Genomic DNA, 19284 nt, shown 5'->3' with positions numbered 1-19284 from the left:
GCCTGAGAAACAGTTTCTACCCAAATGCGATTCTGGTTCTAAACGCAGTATAAGGAGTCTCTATGGTATATATATATATATATATGCTTTCGTAGATTTTCACGGGTACAGGAATGCAGGTTTTGGTATCTTTGGGTGTCTTCCCGTGTAAGAGTAGGGGTGTCTGGGCGACGTTTCGACGAGGTCTCACTCGTCATCTTCAGGCTGGTGCTTTCGGCTTCTTGTTACTGGAACAGAGCAGAATCTGGTGTTTGAGTTCCTATAAATACTGTTGAGGGGTGTGGTGTATAGCCTCCAACGTTCTGGGCAGAGAGGAAGTTCCTAGATTAGTGTGCCTTTTCTTCTTTTGTTCCTTAATTACTTGAGGGATATCTTGAGTGATTTCATGAGTGATATTCTGAATACCCCTGGGTGGGTCATTAAGTGTAGATTAGTTGCTAAAGCTTTCGTGTCTTGACCTCTTGAGCTTGTGAAGAGTTTTTCTGAGAAGATGGCTGTGCTGCATTTAGTTGTGCTCTGGCTTGGCTTCGTGTATAGGGGCGAGCTGTGATTTTGTGCCTTGTGCCCGCCAGATCTGTGTAGGGATTGCAGGGGGGTGCAGCATCCGGAGGTGCCACTATAGTTTGGCTACTGGATGGAGTCTGTAATATGTCTGTGGAGAGGGTCTGGGTTTGGGTCTGGTGTGGTTGATTGGTGACGGCGTTCTGTGTGCCTCTGGTTCTGGTGTCGGTTTTTGTGGGGAGGGCTAATTTCCAGATGTCTGGCAGGCGGGACGTGTCGTCACGCTTGTTCATGTTGTGAGGGTGTTTCTCTATCTCGATGGCTTCCATGATTATTCTCTTGTGGTGATGTTCCATGTTAAAGAGCAATTTGGAATCTGCAAAATTAATTTCGTGTCCTGTTTCTTTCATGTGTTGGAAAAGAGAGGAAGTTTTTTCTTCTTTTTTGACGGCATTCTTGTGTTCTGCGATACGTGCATTTATTCGTCTGTTTGTTTGTCCAATGTACGTGGCTGGGCAGACTTTGCAGGGTATTTCATAGACCCCTTGGTTTTCCAGCTGGATTTTGTCTTTTGGGTTTCTGAGGATATTGGCTATTTTTTGGTTGGTGCAGAAGGCTGTTTTGATAAACTTTGGCTCAGATATGTTGACGACACCTTTGTAATTTGGCCACACGGGAAAGAAAAACTAGATAGCTTCCTCACACATCTCAACAGCCTACACCCCAAAATACAATTCACTATGGAAATAGAAGACAACAACCAACTCCCCTTTCTTGACGTCCTAATCTACAAAAAACCTGATGGCTCCCTAGGACACACTATCTACCGGAAAAAAACACACACCAACCGCTACTTACATGCACAATCACACCACCACCCTGCACAAATAAACTCCGTAGCCAAGACTCTCATCTCCAGAACCAAACGCCTGGCTGACAAAGACCACTTGACAACTGAGTTACAGAATCTCTCAAATGTGTTAATCGCCAATGGATACCAGAAAAACAAGGTTACGAAGCTAATCCAAAAAGAAACACCCCCCAAAAACCAAGACACAGAAGAAAACAATGGCATGGCCCTCCTTCCTTATATCAAGGGCACTACAGACAAAATTAGCAAAATCCTCCATAAACACAATATCAAAACAGCCTTCTGCACCAACCAAAAAATAGCCAATATCCTCAGAAACCCAAAAGACAAAATCCAGCTGGAAAACCAAGGGGTCTATGAAATACCCTGCAAAGTCTGCCCAGCCACGTACATTGGACAAACAAACAGACGAATAAATGCACGTATCGCAGAACACAAGAATGCCGTCAAAAAAGAAGAAAAAACTTCCTCTCTTTTCCAACACATGAAAGAAACAGGACACGAAATTAATTTTGCAGATTCCAAATTGCTCTTTAACATGGAACATCACCACAAGAGAATAATCATGGAAGCCATCGAGATAGAGAAACACCCTCACAACATGAACAAGCGTGACGACACGTCCCGCCTGCCAGACATCTGGAAATTAGCCCTCCCCACAAAAACCGACACCAGAACCAGAGGCACACAGAACGCCGTCACCAATCAACCACACCAGACCCAAACCCAGACCCTCTCCACAGACATATTACAGACTCCATCCAGTAGCCAAACTATAGTGGCACCTCCGGATGCTGCACCCCCCTGCAATCCCTACACAGATCTGGCGGGCACAAGGCACAAAATCACAGCTCGCCCCTATACACGAAGCCAAGCCAGAGCACAACTAAATGCAGCACAGCCATCTTCTCAGAAAAACTCTTCACAAGCTCAAGAGGTCAAGACACGAAAGCTTTAGCAACTAATCTACACTTAATGACCCACCCAGGGGTATTCAGAATATCACTCATGAAATCACTCAAGATATCCCTCAAGTAATTAAGGAACAAAAGAAGAAAAGGCACACTAATCTAGGAACTTCCTCTCTGCCCAGAACGTTGGAGGCTATACACCACACCCCTCAACAGTATTTATAGGAACTCAAACACCAGATTCTGCTCTGTTCCAGTAACAAGAAGCCGAAAGCACCAGCCTGAAGATGACGAGTGAGACCTCGTCGAAACGTCGCCCAGACACCCCTACTCTTACACGGGAAGACACCCGAAGATACCAAAACCTGCATATATATATATGGTATATATATATATATATATGGTATATATAGAGAGAGAACAAGCTGGTCATCACAAACACGCTTTTCCAACAACACAAGAGACGACTCTACACATGGACATCCCCAGATGGGCAACATCGAAATCAGATTGATTATATTCTCTGCAGCCAAAGATGGAGAAGCTCTATACAGTCAGCAAAAACAAGACCTGGAGCTGACTGTGGCTCAGATCATCAGCTCCTTATAGCAAAATTCAAGCTTAAACTGAAGAAAGTAGGAAAAACCACTGGACAGGTAAGATACAATCTAAACCAAATCCCTTATGAATACACAGTGGAAGTGAGGAACAGGTTTAAGGATTTAGATTTGCTGGACAGAGTGCCTGAAGAACTATGGGTGGAGGCTCGCAACATTATACAGGAGGCAGCAACTAAAACCATCCCAATGAAAAAGAAATGCAAGAAAGCAAAGTGGCTGTCCAACGAGGCCTTACAAATAGCGGGGGAGAGAAGGCAAGCAAAATGCAAGGGAGATAATGAAAGATTCAGGAAATTGAATGCAGATTTCCAAAGAACAGCAAGGAGAGACAAGAAGGCCTTCTTAAACGAGCAATGCAAAGAAATAGAGGAAAGCAACAGAATGGGAAGAACCAGAGATCTGTTCAAGAAAATCGGAAATATGAAAGGAACATTTCGTACAAAGATTACCATAATAAAGGACAAAAGTGGTAAAGATCTAACTGAAGCAGAAGACATCAAGAAGAGGTGGCAAGAATACACAGAGGAATTATACCAGAAAGATATGGATGTCTCGTACACCCCAAGTAGTGTGGTTGCTGACCTTGAGCCAGACATCCTGGAGAGTGAAGTCAAATGGGCCTTAGAAAGCACTGCAAATAACAAGGCCAGTGGAAGTGATGGTATTCCAGCGGAACTGTTTAAAATTTTAAAAGATGATGCTGTTAAGGTGCTACACTCAATATGCCAGCAAGTTTGGAAAACTCAGCAGTGGCCAGAGGATTGGAGAAGATCAGTCTACATTCCAATCCCAAAGAAAGGCAGTGCCAAAGAATGCTCCAACTACCGCACAATTTCACTCATTTCACATGCTAGCAAGGTTATGCTTAAAATTCTACAAGGAAGGCTCAAGCAGTATGTGGACCGAGAACTCCCAGAAGTGCAAGCTGGATTTAGAAGAGGCAGAGGAACCAGAGACCAAATTGCAAACATGCGCTGGATTATGGAGAAAGCCAGAGAGTTCCAGAAAGACATCTACTTCTGCTTCATTGACTATGCAAAAGCCTTTGACTGTGTTGACCACAGCAAACTATGGCAAGTTCTTAAAGAAATGGGAGTGCCTGATCACCTCATCTGTCTCCTGCGAAATCTCTATGTGGGACAAGAAGCTACAGTTATAACTGGATATGGAACAACTGATTGGTTCCAAATTGGGAAAGGAGTACGGCAAGGCTGTATATTGTCTCCCGGCTTATTTAACTTATATGCAGAATTCATCATGCGAAAGGCTGGGCTGGATGAATCCCAAGCCGGAATTAAGATTGCCGGAAGAAATATCAACAACCTCAGATATGCAGATGACACAACCTTGATGGCAGAAAGTGAAGAGGAATTAAAGAACCTTTTAATGAGGGTGAAAGAGGAGAGCGCAAAATATGGTCTGAAGCTCAACATCAAAAAACGAAGATCATGGCCACTGGGCCCATCACCTCCTGGCAAATAGAAGGGGAAGAAATGGAGGCAGTGAGAGATTTTACTTTCTTGGGCTCCATGATCAGTGCAGATGGTGACAGCAGTCACGAAATTAAAAGACGCCTGCTCCTTGGGAGAAAGGCGATGGCAAACCTAGACAACATCTTAAAAAGCAGAGACATCACCTTGCCAACAAAGGTCCATATAGTAAAAGCCATGGTTTTCCCAGTAGTGATGTATGGAAGTGAGAGCTGGACCATAAAGAAGGCTGATCGCCGAAGAATTGATGCTTTTGAATTATGGTGCTGGAGGAGACTCTTGAGAGTCCCATGGACTGCAAGAAGATCAAACCTCTCCATTCTGAAGGAAATCAGCCCTGAGTGCTCACTGGAAGGACAGATTGTGAAGCTGAGGCTCCAATACTTTGGCCACCTCATGAGAAGAGAAGACTCCCTGGAAAAGACCCTGATGTTGGGAAAGATGGAGGGCACAAGGAGAAGGGGACGACAGAGAATGAGATGGTTGGATGGTGTTCTTGAAGCTACTAGCATGAGTTTGATCAAACTGCGGGAGGCAGTGGAGGACAGAAGTGCCTGGCGTGCTCTGGTCCATGGGGTCACGAAGAGTCGGACACGACTAAACGACTAAACAACAACAACATGGTATATTGTATTTTAAAATGGGGTATCAGGGTTTTTAGGGGGGTTTGAATGTCTTATGTAGATTTTCAATTTCATTGTTCTGTATGGGACAATGACAATAAAGATATCTTATCGTATCGTAATGATAAGAATAATTTAATATTTATACCCTGCCCATCTGGCTTGGTTGTCTACACAGAGAGATACTTTGCGTAGGATGTTGGGATGCCACCAGTTCTATAGAGATGCATCATAGTCTTACCATGCCAACAGCACTGTGTGAGTGAGTAAACTGCTTTGAGGTTTTATTACAATCAAACAGTGTATAACTGCTATATTATTTATGCATATCATAAGTAGCAGTGGCTAGGTACATGTCCATGCTTAAAGCATGATTGAGAATAAGTAGGACTTAAAGCCATTTTGTGTTGAATTTTTGGTTGGAAAACTGGGGCAGTAAATGTTAGCAGACCTAGCAGCTTGAATTGGATTGAGTTCAGAGGCTTTATTCATGCAGGAACTATTTATAGGATGAGTGGAGATGGAAGAAGAGAAATAGCAGACATCTTGTCTGGTGAGAACAACAAACAAAAATGGTTCATGTTTTAGGGGTGGAGTTACCTTGGATATAGTAAAAGCAGAGGGTGCCTAGGTCACTAGACAAACAGTGCCCTTATGTGCTTTAAAGTAACATTTGCATCAACTACAAACTCAAGAGAGGGTTGCATTTGAAAGCAACCCTATATCGGGAAATGTTTAATGTTTAATGTTTTACAATTTTTTATGTGTTGTAAGCCACCCAGAGTAGCTGGGAAAACCCAGCCAGATCGGGATATAAATAATAAAACTATTATTTTTATTATTAAATGTATTTGCTTTCATCCTACAGTAAAATGGCTGGCTTTTTTTTTTTTCATTTTAAAGGCTCTTGTAGCTAGGAGGGTCAAAAGGTCACTGGGAAGTTAAAAGTACAAGCAGGGAGTTGTTCCGGAGGTACTGCACAGAAGAGTTCGTCTTAGAAACCTTGCAGTTAAGGGGAAATAGAAACATAGCTGCCAACATTATTCTGCTTCTGCTTGGCTTCAAGGTCGGAAGAAGGAATGAAAATTGTATATAAGTTGCCTAGGTAATTACAGTGGTACCTCGGGTTACATATGCTTCAGGTTACATACGCTTCAGGTTACACACTCCGCTAACCCAGAAACAGTACCTCAGGTTAAGAACTTTGCTTCAGGATGACAACAGAAATCGCGCAGTAGCGGTGCGGCAGCAGCGAGAGGCCCCATTAGCTAAAGTGGTGCTTCAGGTTAAGAACAGTTTCAGGTTAAGAACGGACCTCCGGAATGAATTAAGTACGTAACCAGAGGTACCACTGTAGTAGAAAAGAATTGAAGTGGGAAATGTGAAGAGCAGGAGTTGAAAACTAAGTGACCGAAACACTTTAAGAGAGCTAGAATAATGGAAAGTTTTGGGAGAACGTGGTTGGGAACTGCAGTGTGAAGGAGTCTGGAGAAGACCACAAAGTGCCCCAGGTTGAACTGAGGGGTACAAACTTTTAAGTGTTGGCTTGATTAGGAAAATGATCTACAACAGCTGGATGTGTTTCTAGGATACTTCCCTCCTGATCTTCTGTAGTACTTCAGCCATTGCCATGTGTAGGTTTGAAACAGCTGTTAAGAGCTTTGGATTACTAGGGTAATACAGAACAACTGGCAAGTAGCTATGATAAATCAAGTTTTAGTCTTTACCCAAAACTGTGTAAACATTGCTTGGAAATCGACGGACATAAACTTGAACAGGTCAAATTTTATACTAAGTGTTTGGGAGCAGTTCTACACCTGGAAAACTCAAGTGTCAAATGCGATTGCAAATGCACAACTGAGCTATAACTCATTCATTTCTCTTTTTTAAGTCAAGGGAGGCAGCATGTACCCTCAGCAATCCAGGTTCAATGTTGATATATTGCCACAAATGATATGTGGCGCATAAGTGTGTACATTTAACTGCTTGAGGCTTTAGACCCTGTCTGAACAAAATTTCTGAGAACTGTTCTCAGCCTTCTAATATGTGTGCCCAATGTAGTTTTACAATTAGAGACTGGACAAATTTCTATTGCATCTCAGATCTTATATAAGTTAAATATCTGGTTAAAATTGTTATCCATGCCTAAAGGACTGGCTCCCTTGACCCTTACTGATACATTTCAGTCAAGGTAGAAGAAGATAGTAAATAAGAAAATACTCAGTCTAGGATTCTCACCGAATGCCATTCTTGCCATGAGTTATGTAAAAGCCAAAGAAAACATACACCAACACATCTGGGATATCAAGTTGCAAAATTATATAAACGCAGCTTCTATTTTTCCAACAGAAGGCAGGCTGATCATCTGATCTATCTGACTATTCCAAATTTTAGGAAAGCATTAAATTTAATGTGCTTCCATCTGCAGAACTGAAGGGCAATATCCAGGGTTATCAATGGCCAGGGGGTTTGTTGACGAACATTGCTAATACATTCACAGCAAACTGAAGTCTGGAATGAATGCAATGAAAACACGCGATCCCCTAAACCCCACCCACTGAATCCCGACCAGCCTCCAACCTCTCTGCCTTCCAGCCACCAGCCATCTTATTCCCAGTTGCTGTTCTCTGCTCAATTCCCTCCTACTGCTTACCATTTCATTTACACTCTTCCCCCACCTCCCAACCCCAAACACAGTTCATGCCTGGTGCACAGAACAGGTGAACAGCTCCTGAAAGGATGGTAGGTCAGGGGCTGTTGGCTTGCCTACTCTGCAGACTAAGGCCCAGACTTGCAAAGTTCATCACTAGCAAAAGACAGGGGTTGAATCCTGGTTTTCATGTCATGGCTCCCATTCTCCCTGCAGGTTCCCCTTTTGACCCCACGTTCTTCCTGAGCCGGTCTGTTTCCAATGTCATCTGCTCCATCGTTTTTGGTCGGCGCTTTGACTATGAAGACAAAGACTTCCTCTCGTTGCTGGCCAAGATCAATGAGAATTTTGTGCTGATGAGCAACACCTGGGGCCAGGTGAGAACTTTAGCTGAGGAGCGAGGAAGGTGGGCTGAGAAGTTGCCCTGCAAGGAAGATCCCAGAGGAACCGCCCCTTTCTCGTCACTGGAGGCCGAGGCTGGCAGCAAATCCAGCCTGATGAATCTTTAACTTAGTTGTGATTTGAACAGCACACAGGTCGACCGAGTTCGGCCCTTCCGCACAAAATTTTGTTGAGTCACTTTCTTTGGTAGGCTTCCAGGTCTGAGAGGAGAGGCAAGATCAGGTGACATTGTTGTTTTTCTACTTCGGGAAGCATAATGAGGCAGGAGGACAAACCAAAGGAAAGTTCACTGACGTGCTTTTTTTTAATGTATGGAGTTTTATTGCCACCAGTTTGGCAAGTGTTCTGTTTCCACCTGTCTAAGGTGCTTCCAGGTGGGAGGCCTAGCTTAGCAAACAGGTCATTCAGACATAGACAACCATTTCTGCTTTTAATTTAGCAGATTTTCTGCGGGAAAGGGCAAATCCAGGTGAAATGGGAGGAGATACAGGCTGGCATTTAGATGCTGATGATGTGGGAGCAGCTAAAATCTTGCCCCATAACCAGTCGCCACTTAGAAAAGCATTCACGGCTTTGTGTCTTCAGTGTATGCCTTCCACATATCTAGTAAAGGTAAAGGGACCCCTGACCATTAGGTCCAGTCGTGACCGACTCTGGGGTTGCGCGCTCTATAGGCTGAGGGATTCGGCGTTTGTCTGCAGACAGCTTCCGGGTCATGTGGCCAGCGTGACGAAGCCGCTTCTGCCGAACCAGAGCAGCGCACAGAAACGCCGTTTACCTTCCCGCCGGAGTGGTACCGATTTATCTACTTGCACTTTGACGTGCTTTCGAACTGCTAGGTTGGCAGGGGCAGGGACCGAGAAACGGGAGCTCACTCCGTCGCAAGGATTTGAACCGCCGACCTTCTGATCGGCAAGTCCTAGGCTCTGTGGTTTAACCCACAGCGCCACCTGCGTCCCTTCCGCATATCTAACAGGAAGATTTAATAACACCCCCGTGTACCAAAGACTCTGAGTCGGGAGAGGTGAAGGACATTCAACACTATTTGTTACGATGCCCTTTGCTCTCTCTCCAACCGAACTCCCCTTGAGCAAATCTCTATTTTGCTGGCTATCAATAGCGTATTTATTACTGCACAGGTTGCAAAATTTGCCCTGGCCGCAAGTAAGTTGAGAGCTGGGCACCAAGATAAGTATCATAAGTGTGGGAAAAGTGGAGTGCTTAACATATGCAGGTGTGATTTTTGCATTTTTGGATGTTTGCTTTGCTGTTGTTGCTGATCAGTTTTAAATTAATTATCTGTAACCTACGCATTGTGACGGCTTATAGCTTTTCGCAATAAAGATTTCATTCATTCATAATCAGCCCAGAAACACCCTGGGAGAGTTCTGGATGGCTCTTCTTGAGACCATCCCACCTTTTCCAGAGGGGAGACCCCAGATTTAAGACCCACTGAAGAAGAGTTGCTAAAACAGATAAGACTACTTGGGGGAAAGCATAAGATTTTTAGGAGGAGGGAAAATGTAAAGGTAAAGGGACCCCTGACCATTAGGTCCAGTCATGACCAACTCTGGGGTTGTGGCGCTCATCTCGCTTTATTGGCCGAGGAAGCCGGCGTACAGCTTCCGGGTCACGTGGCCAGCATGACTAAGCCGCTTCTGGCGAACCAGAGCAGCGCACAGAAACGCCGTTTACCTTCCCACCGGAGCAGTACCTATTTATCTACTTCTGCTAGGTTGGCAGGAGAGGGAAAATGAGACCACTGTAATTGGCCTCCTGGGAGCGACATCTAGGAGCAGGCAGCACTAAAAGAAAACAGGTGACACCAAAGATGGTAGCGAGTGACTGAAGGTGATGGAAATCTCTTTGGTGGGGAAGTTTTTGAAAATCAGAAAGGGTATCAAGAAGATGGAGAACACAAGAGACTCGTGCAGCCTTCCCCCACCTGGTGTTTTCCAGATATTTTGAACTCCAGGTTCTCTCAAAATTCAATTCCAGTGGGGCAGAGCTGCAGCAATAGCCTCCAAACAGTGGGGTCAACTGCTGCTTACCTGGACAAGTCGGGGCCAGGTGGCGGTAAGCTCTGGGCTGTACAGATACATAATGTGCTGATCCCGGGGGCTAACCGAGAGGCGAGGTCCGAGTCCGGTCCGAGGTCGATGGTGCGGTGTGGAGGCGGTCCGTCAAAGCTGTAGCTGGGTCCAAGGCAGGGAGGAGTCAGGAACTCTGGCAGAAGAGCAGAACAGGGTGCAGGCAGGAACAGGCTACCAACAATGTTGCTCCCGCAACCTGGGACTGGGGCTGGCTGGCTTTTATCTGGCCCAAGGCATAGGGTGGCCCTGGTCCACAGGTGACTCACCTCTCCTGGCCTGGAGGCGAGCACTCCCCCCTGTGAGAACTTAGTTCCCTCCGCCTCTCTGCCCTGAGCCTCTGCAGCACAGGAGAGGCTGGAGGGTTTCCGGACCCAGAGGCAACCTCCTCTTTCCCTGACGGGGCTGAGAGTGGAGCACCTGTAGGCAATGGGTCCTCCATCACCTCAGGGGCCAGAGCAGACTCAGCTGGTGCCTGCACCTGAGGATCCAGCACAGGTGAGGACCCTTCAGGTTCAAGCCCCAGCCCCGGCTCAGCTGGTTATGGAGGCGGGGACTCCTGTGCAGGCTGGGATCCCTCAGGTTCAGCCTCCGAGTCCGAATCCCAGCCCATCACACATAATGGTGGAGGCCTCGCCACCAACTCGCCCGTCTCTCCTGGACTCCACCATCATGGAGGGCACCAGGTAAGGGAGGACTGCCGTAACCCTAACTCAATCTCTATTTCATAATGAGCCATCATTGAGGGAAGGCTGTGGGTGTCAGAAGCAACATCAAGGTGCTTGAAGGACGAATGCTCAAAACGTGACAGATCATTGCTCTTCGTGCAGCTGTACGAGATGTTTCCATGGATCATGAGGTTCCTGCCAGGGCCCCACAAGAAGATGTTCCGGAACTTGGATGACATCTATGACTTTGTGGCCGAGAGGGTCAAGGTGAACGAAGCATCGCTGGACCCCGACAACCCCCGGGATTTTATCGACTGCTTCCTCATTCAAATGAAAAAGGTATCCTCCGTTTATAACCGTGGGTTATGAAAGGCTAGTTGCCCATAGTAACGACCTTCTCCATCCTCAACCAGCCCAATGAAGATGACTCCCTTGGGGATCTTCAGAGGTGAAATGAGGCAAATGGAGACCACAGAGGGAGGGGAGGGAGGGTGGTCTACAGGCAGACTAGCTGGACTGATATCCTTCAGGCACCAGGGCAAGACTTCTTTATTGTCTACCTGGATTCAGAGATCATCTTCTGAGGCCCTTCTTCGTGTGCCGCCTCCTCGAGAGGTCCAGAGGGTGGCAAGAGAATGGCACCTTCTCTGCAGTGGCTCCCGGTCTGTGGAATGCTCTCCCCAGGGAAGTTTGCCTGGTGCCTTCACTGTACACTGTTAGGCACCAGGCAAAAACGTTCCTTTTTAACCAGACCTTTGGTTGACCTGATGGGCATCCCATACCCTTTTAAAACGTGGCTCTTTTGGGCGGGGTTATTGCTTTTATTTTGCTTTTATGTATTTTGATCTTTTCTGTGAACTGCCCCGAGACCTCTGGGTATAGGTCAATATATGAATTCAATAAATTAATAAATAATAATAATAATAATAATAATAATAATAATAATAATAATAAAAAAAAAATATTGGACCAGCCTTATTAGATCTTTTCAGCTCTGTTTTAAAAGCTGGCCCTTTCTGGCTACTCCACTCTTTCTTATGAAGTATTATATTAAGTGGTTGGTTATTCTATCTGCTCTAGGGGCACATAGACTGAAGAGTGGAATATAAACTTATAAATAAAAGTGTGCTCCTACATGGGGAGGGATGGAGAGAGACTGCCAAAGAGAATCTGTGGCAAAGCAACTGCCATGCTGGCTCGTTGTGGCCAGCGTGGAATGTGGGCAGCTAATTTCTCTTCCCCCCCCCCCGCCTTTGACTTTGCCCTCCGTTTGGCTTCAGTGAAAGATACTCTAGTACACTTAAGAATCATGGCTGGTATAGATCTAGTCCTGTGAGTTGGGGGGGGAGATGCCAGGTGATCCATCTCACAGGCTCCTGTGGCCTCTCAGCCATGCTCCCCAGGGAGCATAGGATTGCTCCCTAAATAAATAGAATAATGACGGGGGGCTACCTTGCAGGCCTGCTGTGTTTGAGAGAAGCATGTGAACACCTTAAGGGTGTTGCCTTTTTAAGACGGGATTTAAAGGCGGAGTAAGAGATCGGCCATTTTGTGGAGATAACCAATTTGAAGAGCACGGTAGGCAGTTTTCCACCTGACCTATGAGGCGGGAACCAGACTGACCCATCTCTGCTTCAGATTCCTGGGAGGCCAGAGGGACACTGCCCTCCTGTGAGGACTGATGAGCCCAGACTCACTGGAACAAACTTTGGGGTTGGGGCAAATGTCAAAAATGCTTTTAAATGTTTTAAATTTGGGGGGTTTTGTTTTGTTTTTGCTCTGTTGGTGGTGGGATAAACCTTTAGTTGGGGCTGGGGATTAGTTTAATAATAATAATAATTACAATTATACTAAAATTATTATTAGTTTCTACTGTATTATTAGTTTATTGTATAGTTTGTGTTCTCTTCTTAAGGGGAGATGGTCAGGGTTGCCTGGGAGTGGACCCCAGGAAACAGAATGGCTGGGGCAGGTTCCACAGGGGGGATACACTGGGACACCCGATCTCAGTGATCACGGGCAGGAGGAGAAAACTATCCCTGCCTCCGGGAAGTTTAGGGAAGTTTTCAATATTCTGTTGGGAGCCACCCAGAGTAGCTAGGGAAACCCAGCCAGATGGGCGGGGTGTAAATAAATAAAAATTATTGTTCTTGTTTTTGAAGGAGAGCAAAAACCCTCTGAGCGAGTTTCATCTCAAAACGATGATCATGACCGTTCTCAACCTGTTCGTTGCTGGGACTGAGACCGTGAGCTCCACACTCCGTTTCGGATTCCTGATTCTGATGAAATATCCAGAGGTGCAAGGTAATAGGGGACAGATGCGAGCCAAGGGAGGGCATTTACAGGTTAAGTTTAAAAAGGGATGCATTCTCTTAGGGAGTGGGGTTGGCCATCTTTTTTGGGCCAGCAATGGGTGATGCAGTCTTAATTTGAGGCTTCTCCATCCAGAGGGAGAGAAAATAGGGAGTTGGCAGAGGGCACAAAACCTGGACAGAGGTGAGTCTGCCAGCCCTCAAGAGTTGCCTGTTTGATCTCAGCCAGGAAGGAGATGCCAGCTGGGGAGACAGAGAAAATGGAAAGTCTACCACTGGCTATGCCATATATATTGGAAATGCCCTGGTTCAGTGGAAATCCCAGAAACAAACATTTGTTGCCACAAGTACTTGTGAAGCAGAGTACTCAGCCATAAGTGAATGTGTATCACAAATAGAGTGGTTTGCTTGCCTAACAAAAGAGCTTGGAATACCTTCTGAAATGCCAATCACTGTGCTAAGTGACAACATGGCTGCACAACAGCTTGCCAACCAACAGAACTTTAAAAGCAAGAGTAAACATATTGCTATAAGATACAGAAATGTGAAAAATGCTTTGGAAAGAAATGCATTAAAGGTACAGCACTGTAACACAAAATGTAATGTGGCAGATTTGTATACAAAATGTTTGGATGCTCCTAAATTTCGAGACTTAAGAGAATTATTGGGTCTCAAGCCTTTGACTTAAGGAGGAGTGTTGGGATTCGCAGGATACTGGATATGTCTGCAGGCTTCAACAGGATGATGCAATACTCTGCTGGGTCAGAGTGACTCAGCAGGAGTGTGATTAGTGTAATTGGCTATCACCTGTTTTAAAAAGGAAAGCCTGTTTAACAGGGGTGTGGTGGTTGTGCTGTAGTGTGGTGGTGCTGTGGTGGAGAGTATTCATTTGTAAGTACTCTGTATGGACTGTTTCTTTTGTAAATGCCTGTATATAGCTCACATTAAAAAGGACTGCACTGAAAAACCTGGAACTCTTAGTGTTTCGCTGAAAACGCCGCGTGGAATACGCGACAGACCACTGAAGCCCTCAGTGATCAGGCAGGGAATCAGACAATCCTTAAGGTATCCTGGATCCAAATTTCTTAAGGGCCTTGTAAATTAATATTACCCATGGGACTCAGTTTTAATATCCTCCTTCTGGCACATTCCCAGAGACACCATATAAGCAAGACACCAAGAAGATCTCCTTAGGAAAAATTGGCTATTTTTTCTGAACATTGTGTATTTAAGCAAGATCCAGATATGTGTAGCGATCAAGACTTCCAAGGGAAGCACCTTGGGGGCTATAATCCATTGGCAGTAGGGAAGGGGGGGGATTCAATTCAGTTCACATTTAAAGACACTTTTTGAAACCGTACGCAAACTGAAACACAGCCAATCTTCAAAATTCACACTTATCTGAATTTTGCGAGGCGGCATCCCAGTCAAGTAACATGCATAAGAATGCATGTTTCTTTGAATGTTAATGGCTTTAAAAATAAAACAAAGAGAAATAAAATAGAACACATTTTAAAGAAAAAAATAGGACATAATTTGCCTGCAGGAAACGCATGTGGCTAGAAGACACAGAAGAGTATTGAATAACAAGAAATTAGAAACCGAATTTATCACCTCTGGTATCCAAAAAAGGGGGTAATTGTTATATATGTAAACCCAAAAATAGCGTCAAAATTCATTTTTAAAGATGAAGAAGGCAGATTACTGGGTGTGCAATTAACAAGAGGGATAGAAAATATAATAGCTGTAGGAATTTGTGCACCAAATGGAAATAAAACACAGTATTTTAAATCAGTTGAGGAAAAATTGTTAGAACATATCAATGAAGAGATTATTCTAATGGGTTATCTTAATGGGGTCATCTCACTGGAATTAGATAGAACAGAAAGAGGGGGGGAATCAAAAGAAGGGAGACTTCCACAATCCTTCTTCCAAATGGCAGAAGATTTAAATTTAAAAGGCGCATGGAGACATAAATACCCAAATGAAAAACAATTCATGCATCACTCAGAGGCACAACAATCGGCAGGAAGAATTGATGGGATCTGGGTTACAAACAATTTAACCTTGAAAATTAGAAAGGTAGAAATACAACCTAAATCAGTATCAGATCACAACCCAATCATGTTAGAGTTGAGAAGTGCTAGAGTCTAGTCAAGTTGTGTGGGATCAATTCCAATCTGTTACCTCTGAGAATATGGACAGGCTGCTTAGATGAGTGAAACCACCACCTGTCTCCTTGATCCTTGCCCACACTGAGGGCCCCGCTCCTGCCACTCACCACCTGGCCCAGGGCGGGGCCTGACAGGCCTCACAAGGACTGCTGTTGCTGCCCAGGAGGATTCCCCTGTGTGAGTGCCTGAGGGTCCCACTCCTGTCACTCACCACCTGGCCCAGGGCGGGGCCTGACAGGCCTCATAAGGACGGTTGCTGCTGCTGCTGCTGCCCAGGAGGACTCGGAGGGGCGCAGAGTTCTTTTAAAAATGTTTTAAAATTTTCTTTTTTCCTTTTGAATTTTTTGTATGTGGGGGGTGGGGGTGGGATGGATGTTTGGTTGGGCTTGGGAATTTGTTTGATTTTAATGTATTTGTAATTTTTACAGTTTTTGGTTTGTATTCTTTTTTTGTTTTTTTTAAGGTTTTATTTTGTTCTTAAGGGGAGGGGTCAGGGCTGCCGGGGAGTGGGTCCCAGTCAACAAAATGGCTGGGGCATGTTCCATAGGAGGGTTTGCACTGGGACAACCGATCTCAGTGATCACGGGCGGGAGGAGGAGTTACGCTAAGACCAGACCATGTCATTACAGAGGAGGCAGGTTAAGTCGTTGTCTGAGGACTATCCCTGCCTCCGGGTCTGGTCCTGACCAGACGGATACTAAAATCAGCAAGGAATACCCACATGACCTGAAGGTGCTGCTGGTGACTGAGAGCAGCTGCTGAGACCACATAACACCTTTTCCCTCTAGATTTTTTTGTGGAAGTAAACTAAATAATACAAATCAGAAAGCATAGTTTATTTCCACAATATAATATTTCTAGTCGATTACTTCTCGTTTCAGGGATTTCCAAGGTATTTCGTTTGTTTTGTGCAATTTCTACATATGTTTGGGCTACCAGCTTGCCCAATACTTCTGCCCAAAATCTTGTGAAGGCTTTGGTTTTGGCCTTCTTTGGGGATACCTAAGGTTCTAGTGAGTGATCTGGGAACCAATGTCATGGCTGAGCTAACTCAGAAAGTTTTGCAGTTGGCAAAGGTCCACCATCACACTAGTATTATGTATCAGCACCAAGGAAATGGGCTTACAGAAAGCTCCATCTGGAACGCAGGCTGAGACCCTACCTACCTGCCTGCAGAGTGTCTCTCCAGAGTGGTGCATGCTCTAGTTATCTCCCGCTTGGACTACTGCAATGCGCTCTAGACTGGTGACTGAGAGCAGCTGCTGAGACCACATAACACCCTTTCCCTCTAGATATTTTTGTGGAAGTAAACTAAATAATAAAAATCAAAAAGCTTAGTTTATTTCCACAATATAATATTCCTAGTCGATTACTTCTCGTTTCAGGGATTTTCAAGGTATTTCGTTTGTTTTGTGCAATTTCTAGATATGTTTGGGCTACCAGCTTGCCCAATACTTCTGCCCAAAGTATTGCGCCCAACCAGCTGATTTTTGGTTGACTCTTGAATACCCCTCTGTCCGTGCTCCAGAGGGAGTGGGAGGGTCAGAGGAGGAGATTAAGTTGCCTTCGGTGTCTAAGTATTTTGCTAACTCGAGGCAGACATTGTCTGACATCTGGCAACTTGCCAATGAGAATTTGGAGGGCGCTCAGTTGGAACAGAAATGTTTTTTATGATTTGAAGGGGGTGACAAAAAGTTTTGAAGTGGGAGATTGGGTTTTAGTGTTGAAACCCACCCGGCCCCACAAACTGGCAGTCAAATGGCATGGGCCTGGCATAGTGAAGGCCAAGTTGAGCTCTGTGCACTATATGGTGCAATGCCAGGAGATATCATGCCAGTTCTTCCACCAATTCCTTGGTGGAGTAAAGAACAAAGGAGTAAAGAAGTAAGGAGTAAAGAACAAAACTCTTTTAGGTGGAGGGTGAACAAAAATCTGTTCGAGAACCACTAAGTAGTGGAAAAAGCAAATGAGGTCTTAAAAGAACACTTTAAATGGAATCTACATAAGGAAATAAGATTAGATATAGTGTGATGGCCTGGGAATCTGATTCAGAGGCTGAACCAGAGGAATCCCAGCCTGCACAGGAGTCCCCGCCTCCAGGGCCGGCTGAGCCAGGGCAGGGGCTTGAGCCTGAAGGGTCCTCACCTGTGCTGGATCCTCAGGAGCAGACACCAGCTGAATCCACTCTGGCTCCAGAGGTGATGGAGGACCCATTGCCTGCAGGTGCTCCTCTCCCAGCCCTGTCAGGGGAAGGTGAGGTCGCCTCTGGGTCCGGTAACCCTCCAGCCTCTCCTGTGCTGCAGAGGCTCAGGGCAGAGAGGTGGAGGGAACTAAGTTCTCTCAGGAGGAGTGCTCACCTTAAGGCCAGGAGAGGCAAGTCACCTGTGGACCGGGGCCACCCTATGCCTCAGAGGAGATAAAGGCCAGTCAGCCCAGTCCCAGGTTGCAGGAGCAACATCGTTGGTAGCCTGTTCCTGCCAGCACCCTGTCCTGCTTTCTGCCAGAGTTCCTGACCACGCCCGACTCCTTGCCTTGGACCCCGCTTCAGCCTCGGACTGGACACGGACCACCCTGCATGGTAACACACACACCCCGGGACCAGTACATATAGTATGGGATGCGAGTAAAGAAGTTATGCGAGGCTTCCTGATACAGCAAAATAGTTATAAGAAAAAGATGAGAGAGAAGAAGCAAGAAGGAATTCTAACCCATCTTGCAGAAAACGAGAGAAAATTAACATTAAAACCAAAAGACGAACAAATAAAACAAACAATTAAAATGTTACAAACTCATTTCTCCATACTGGTAACGAAGAAGTTGAATGGAAGATAAAATTTATGAGACAAAACTACTTTGAGTCAGCCAACAAAACAGGGAAATTATTCGCGTGGCAACTAAGGAAAAGACAAAACCAGAATATAATAAATAAAATAATAAGGATAGGAGAAGATCAAACGGAAGACCCAAAAGAGATAAGGAAAGCATTTTAGGGGTTTTACAAAGAATTGTACAGGAAAGAGAAAGATGATATAAGAAAAGTGGGAAAATATTTGGAAGAGCATAAAGGAAAGCAAATATCGGCTGAAAACAGAGAACAACTAAATAACCCAATAACAATACAAGAAATTCAAAACGCAATTAAAAGAATGAAATTAGGTAATGCCCCATTTACTAAATATTATAAAACCCTGTGTGGACAGCTGACTCCAGTTCTCTGTGAGGTAATGAACAATATCTTACAAGGAGGAAATATCCCGAATACTTGGAAAGAGCTGTACATAACACTAATCCCAAAACAGGAGGCTGACCCTTCAAATGTTAAGAACTACAGACCAATATCTCTGCTGAATAATGATTATAAGTTATTTTCAGACATACTAGCAAATAGATTAAAGCAAATTCTAAAGGAGGTAATTCACAAAGATCAAGTAGGGTTCTTACCCGAACGTCAGCTAAAAGATAATGTAAGACACACTGTAAATGTAATAGAATACTTAGAGGTTAGAAATGACAAACCAGCAGCACTAATGTTTATCGACACGGAGAAAGCTGCTGCAGCTTTGCCGTGAGTTTGTGGGGAGGACTGCTCCCCCTGGAAGCCCTTTTTCCACCTTGGGCCTGGGGGCGGGCCCCATACTCCACCACAGCATATAAGGCTCCAAGGAAGCCCGGGACATTGCTGCTGCCGCTCTGCCCATGAGTCTTGGGGAGGACTACTCCCCCTTGAAGCCCATTTTCCACCTTGGGTCTGGGGGCGGGCCCCATACTCACCTCCGCAGCCTATGGGGCTCCAGGGAGGCCTCAGGTGTGTGGGGTGGGGTGGGTGTTTAGTTGCGTGTGGGAATTTGTTTAATTTAATTATGTTGTGTTTGCAACTTTGTTTTTTTGTTTTTATAGTTTTATTGTTCTGTTGGTTTGTTTTTTGTATAGGTTTTTAATTTGATTTTAAGGGGAGGGGTCAGGGCTGCCGGG

The 19284-nt window shown here is 45.1% G+C and overlaps 1 protein-coding gene across 1 annotated transcript in view; it reads left to right on the top strand.

Annotated features, from left to right (window-relative positions):
• Positions 1 to 19284, top strand: part of LOC309536834 (cytochrome P450 2G1-like) — a 46170-nt gene that overhangs the window by 13218 nt on the left and 13668 nt on the right. Inside the window, exons 4-6 of the mRNA XM_082231193.1 lie at positions 7883 to 8043; positions 10989 to 11165; positions 12989 to 13130. Of these exons, the coding sequence (XP_082087319.1) occupies positions 7883 to 8043; positions 10989 to 11165; positions 12989 to 13130 (480 nt within the window). The remainder of the gene's footprint in view (positions 1 to 7882; positions 8044 to 10988; positions 11166 to 12988; positions 13131 to 19284) is intronic.

This window comes from Podarcis vaucheri, assembly GCF_965113315.1.
Source record: "Podarcis vaucheri genome assembly, chromosome: 7".
In the NCBI taxonomy this organism is placed as follows: Eukaryota; Metazoa; Chordata; class Lepidosauria; order Squamata; family Lacertidae; genus Podarcis; species Podarcis vaucheri.
This window is presented reverse-complemented; position numbering and strand designations above follow the sequence as displayed.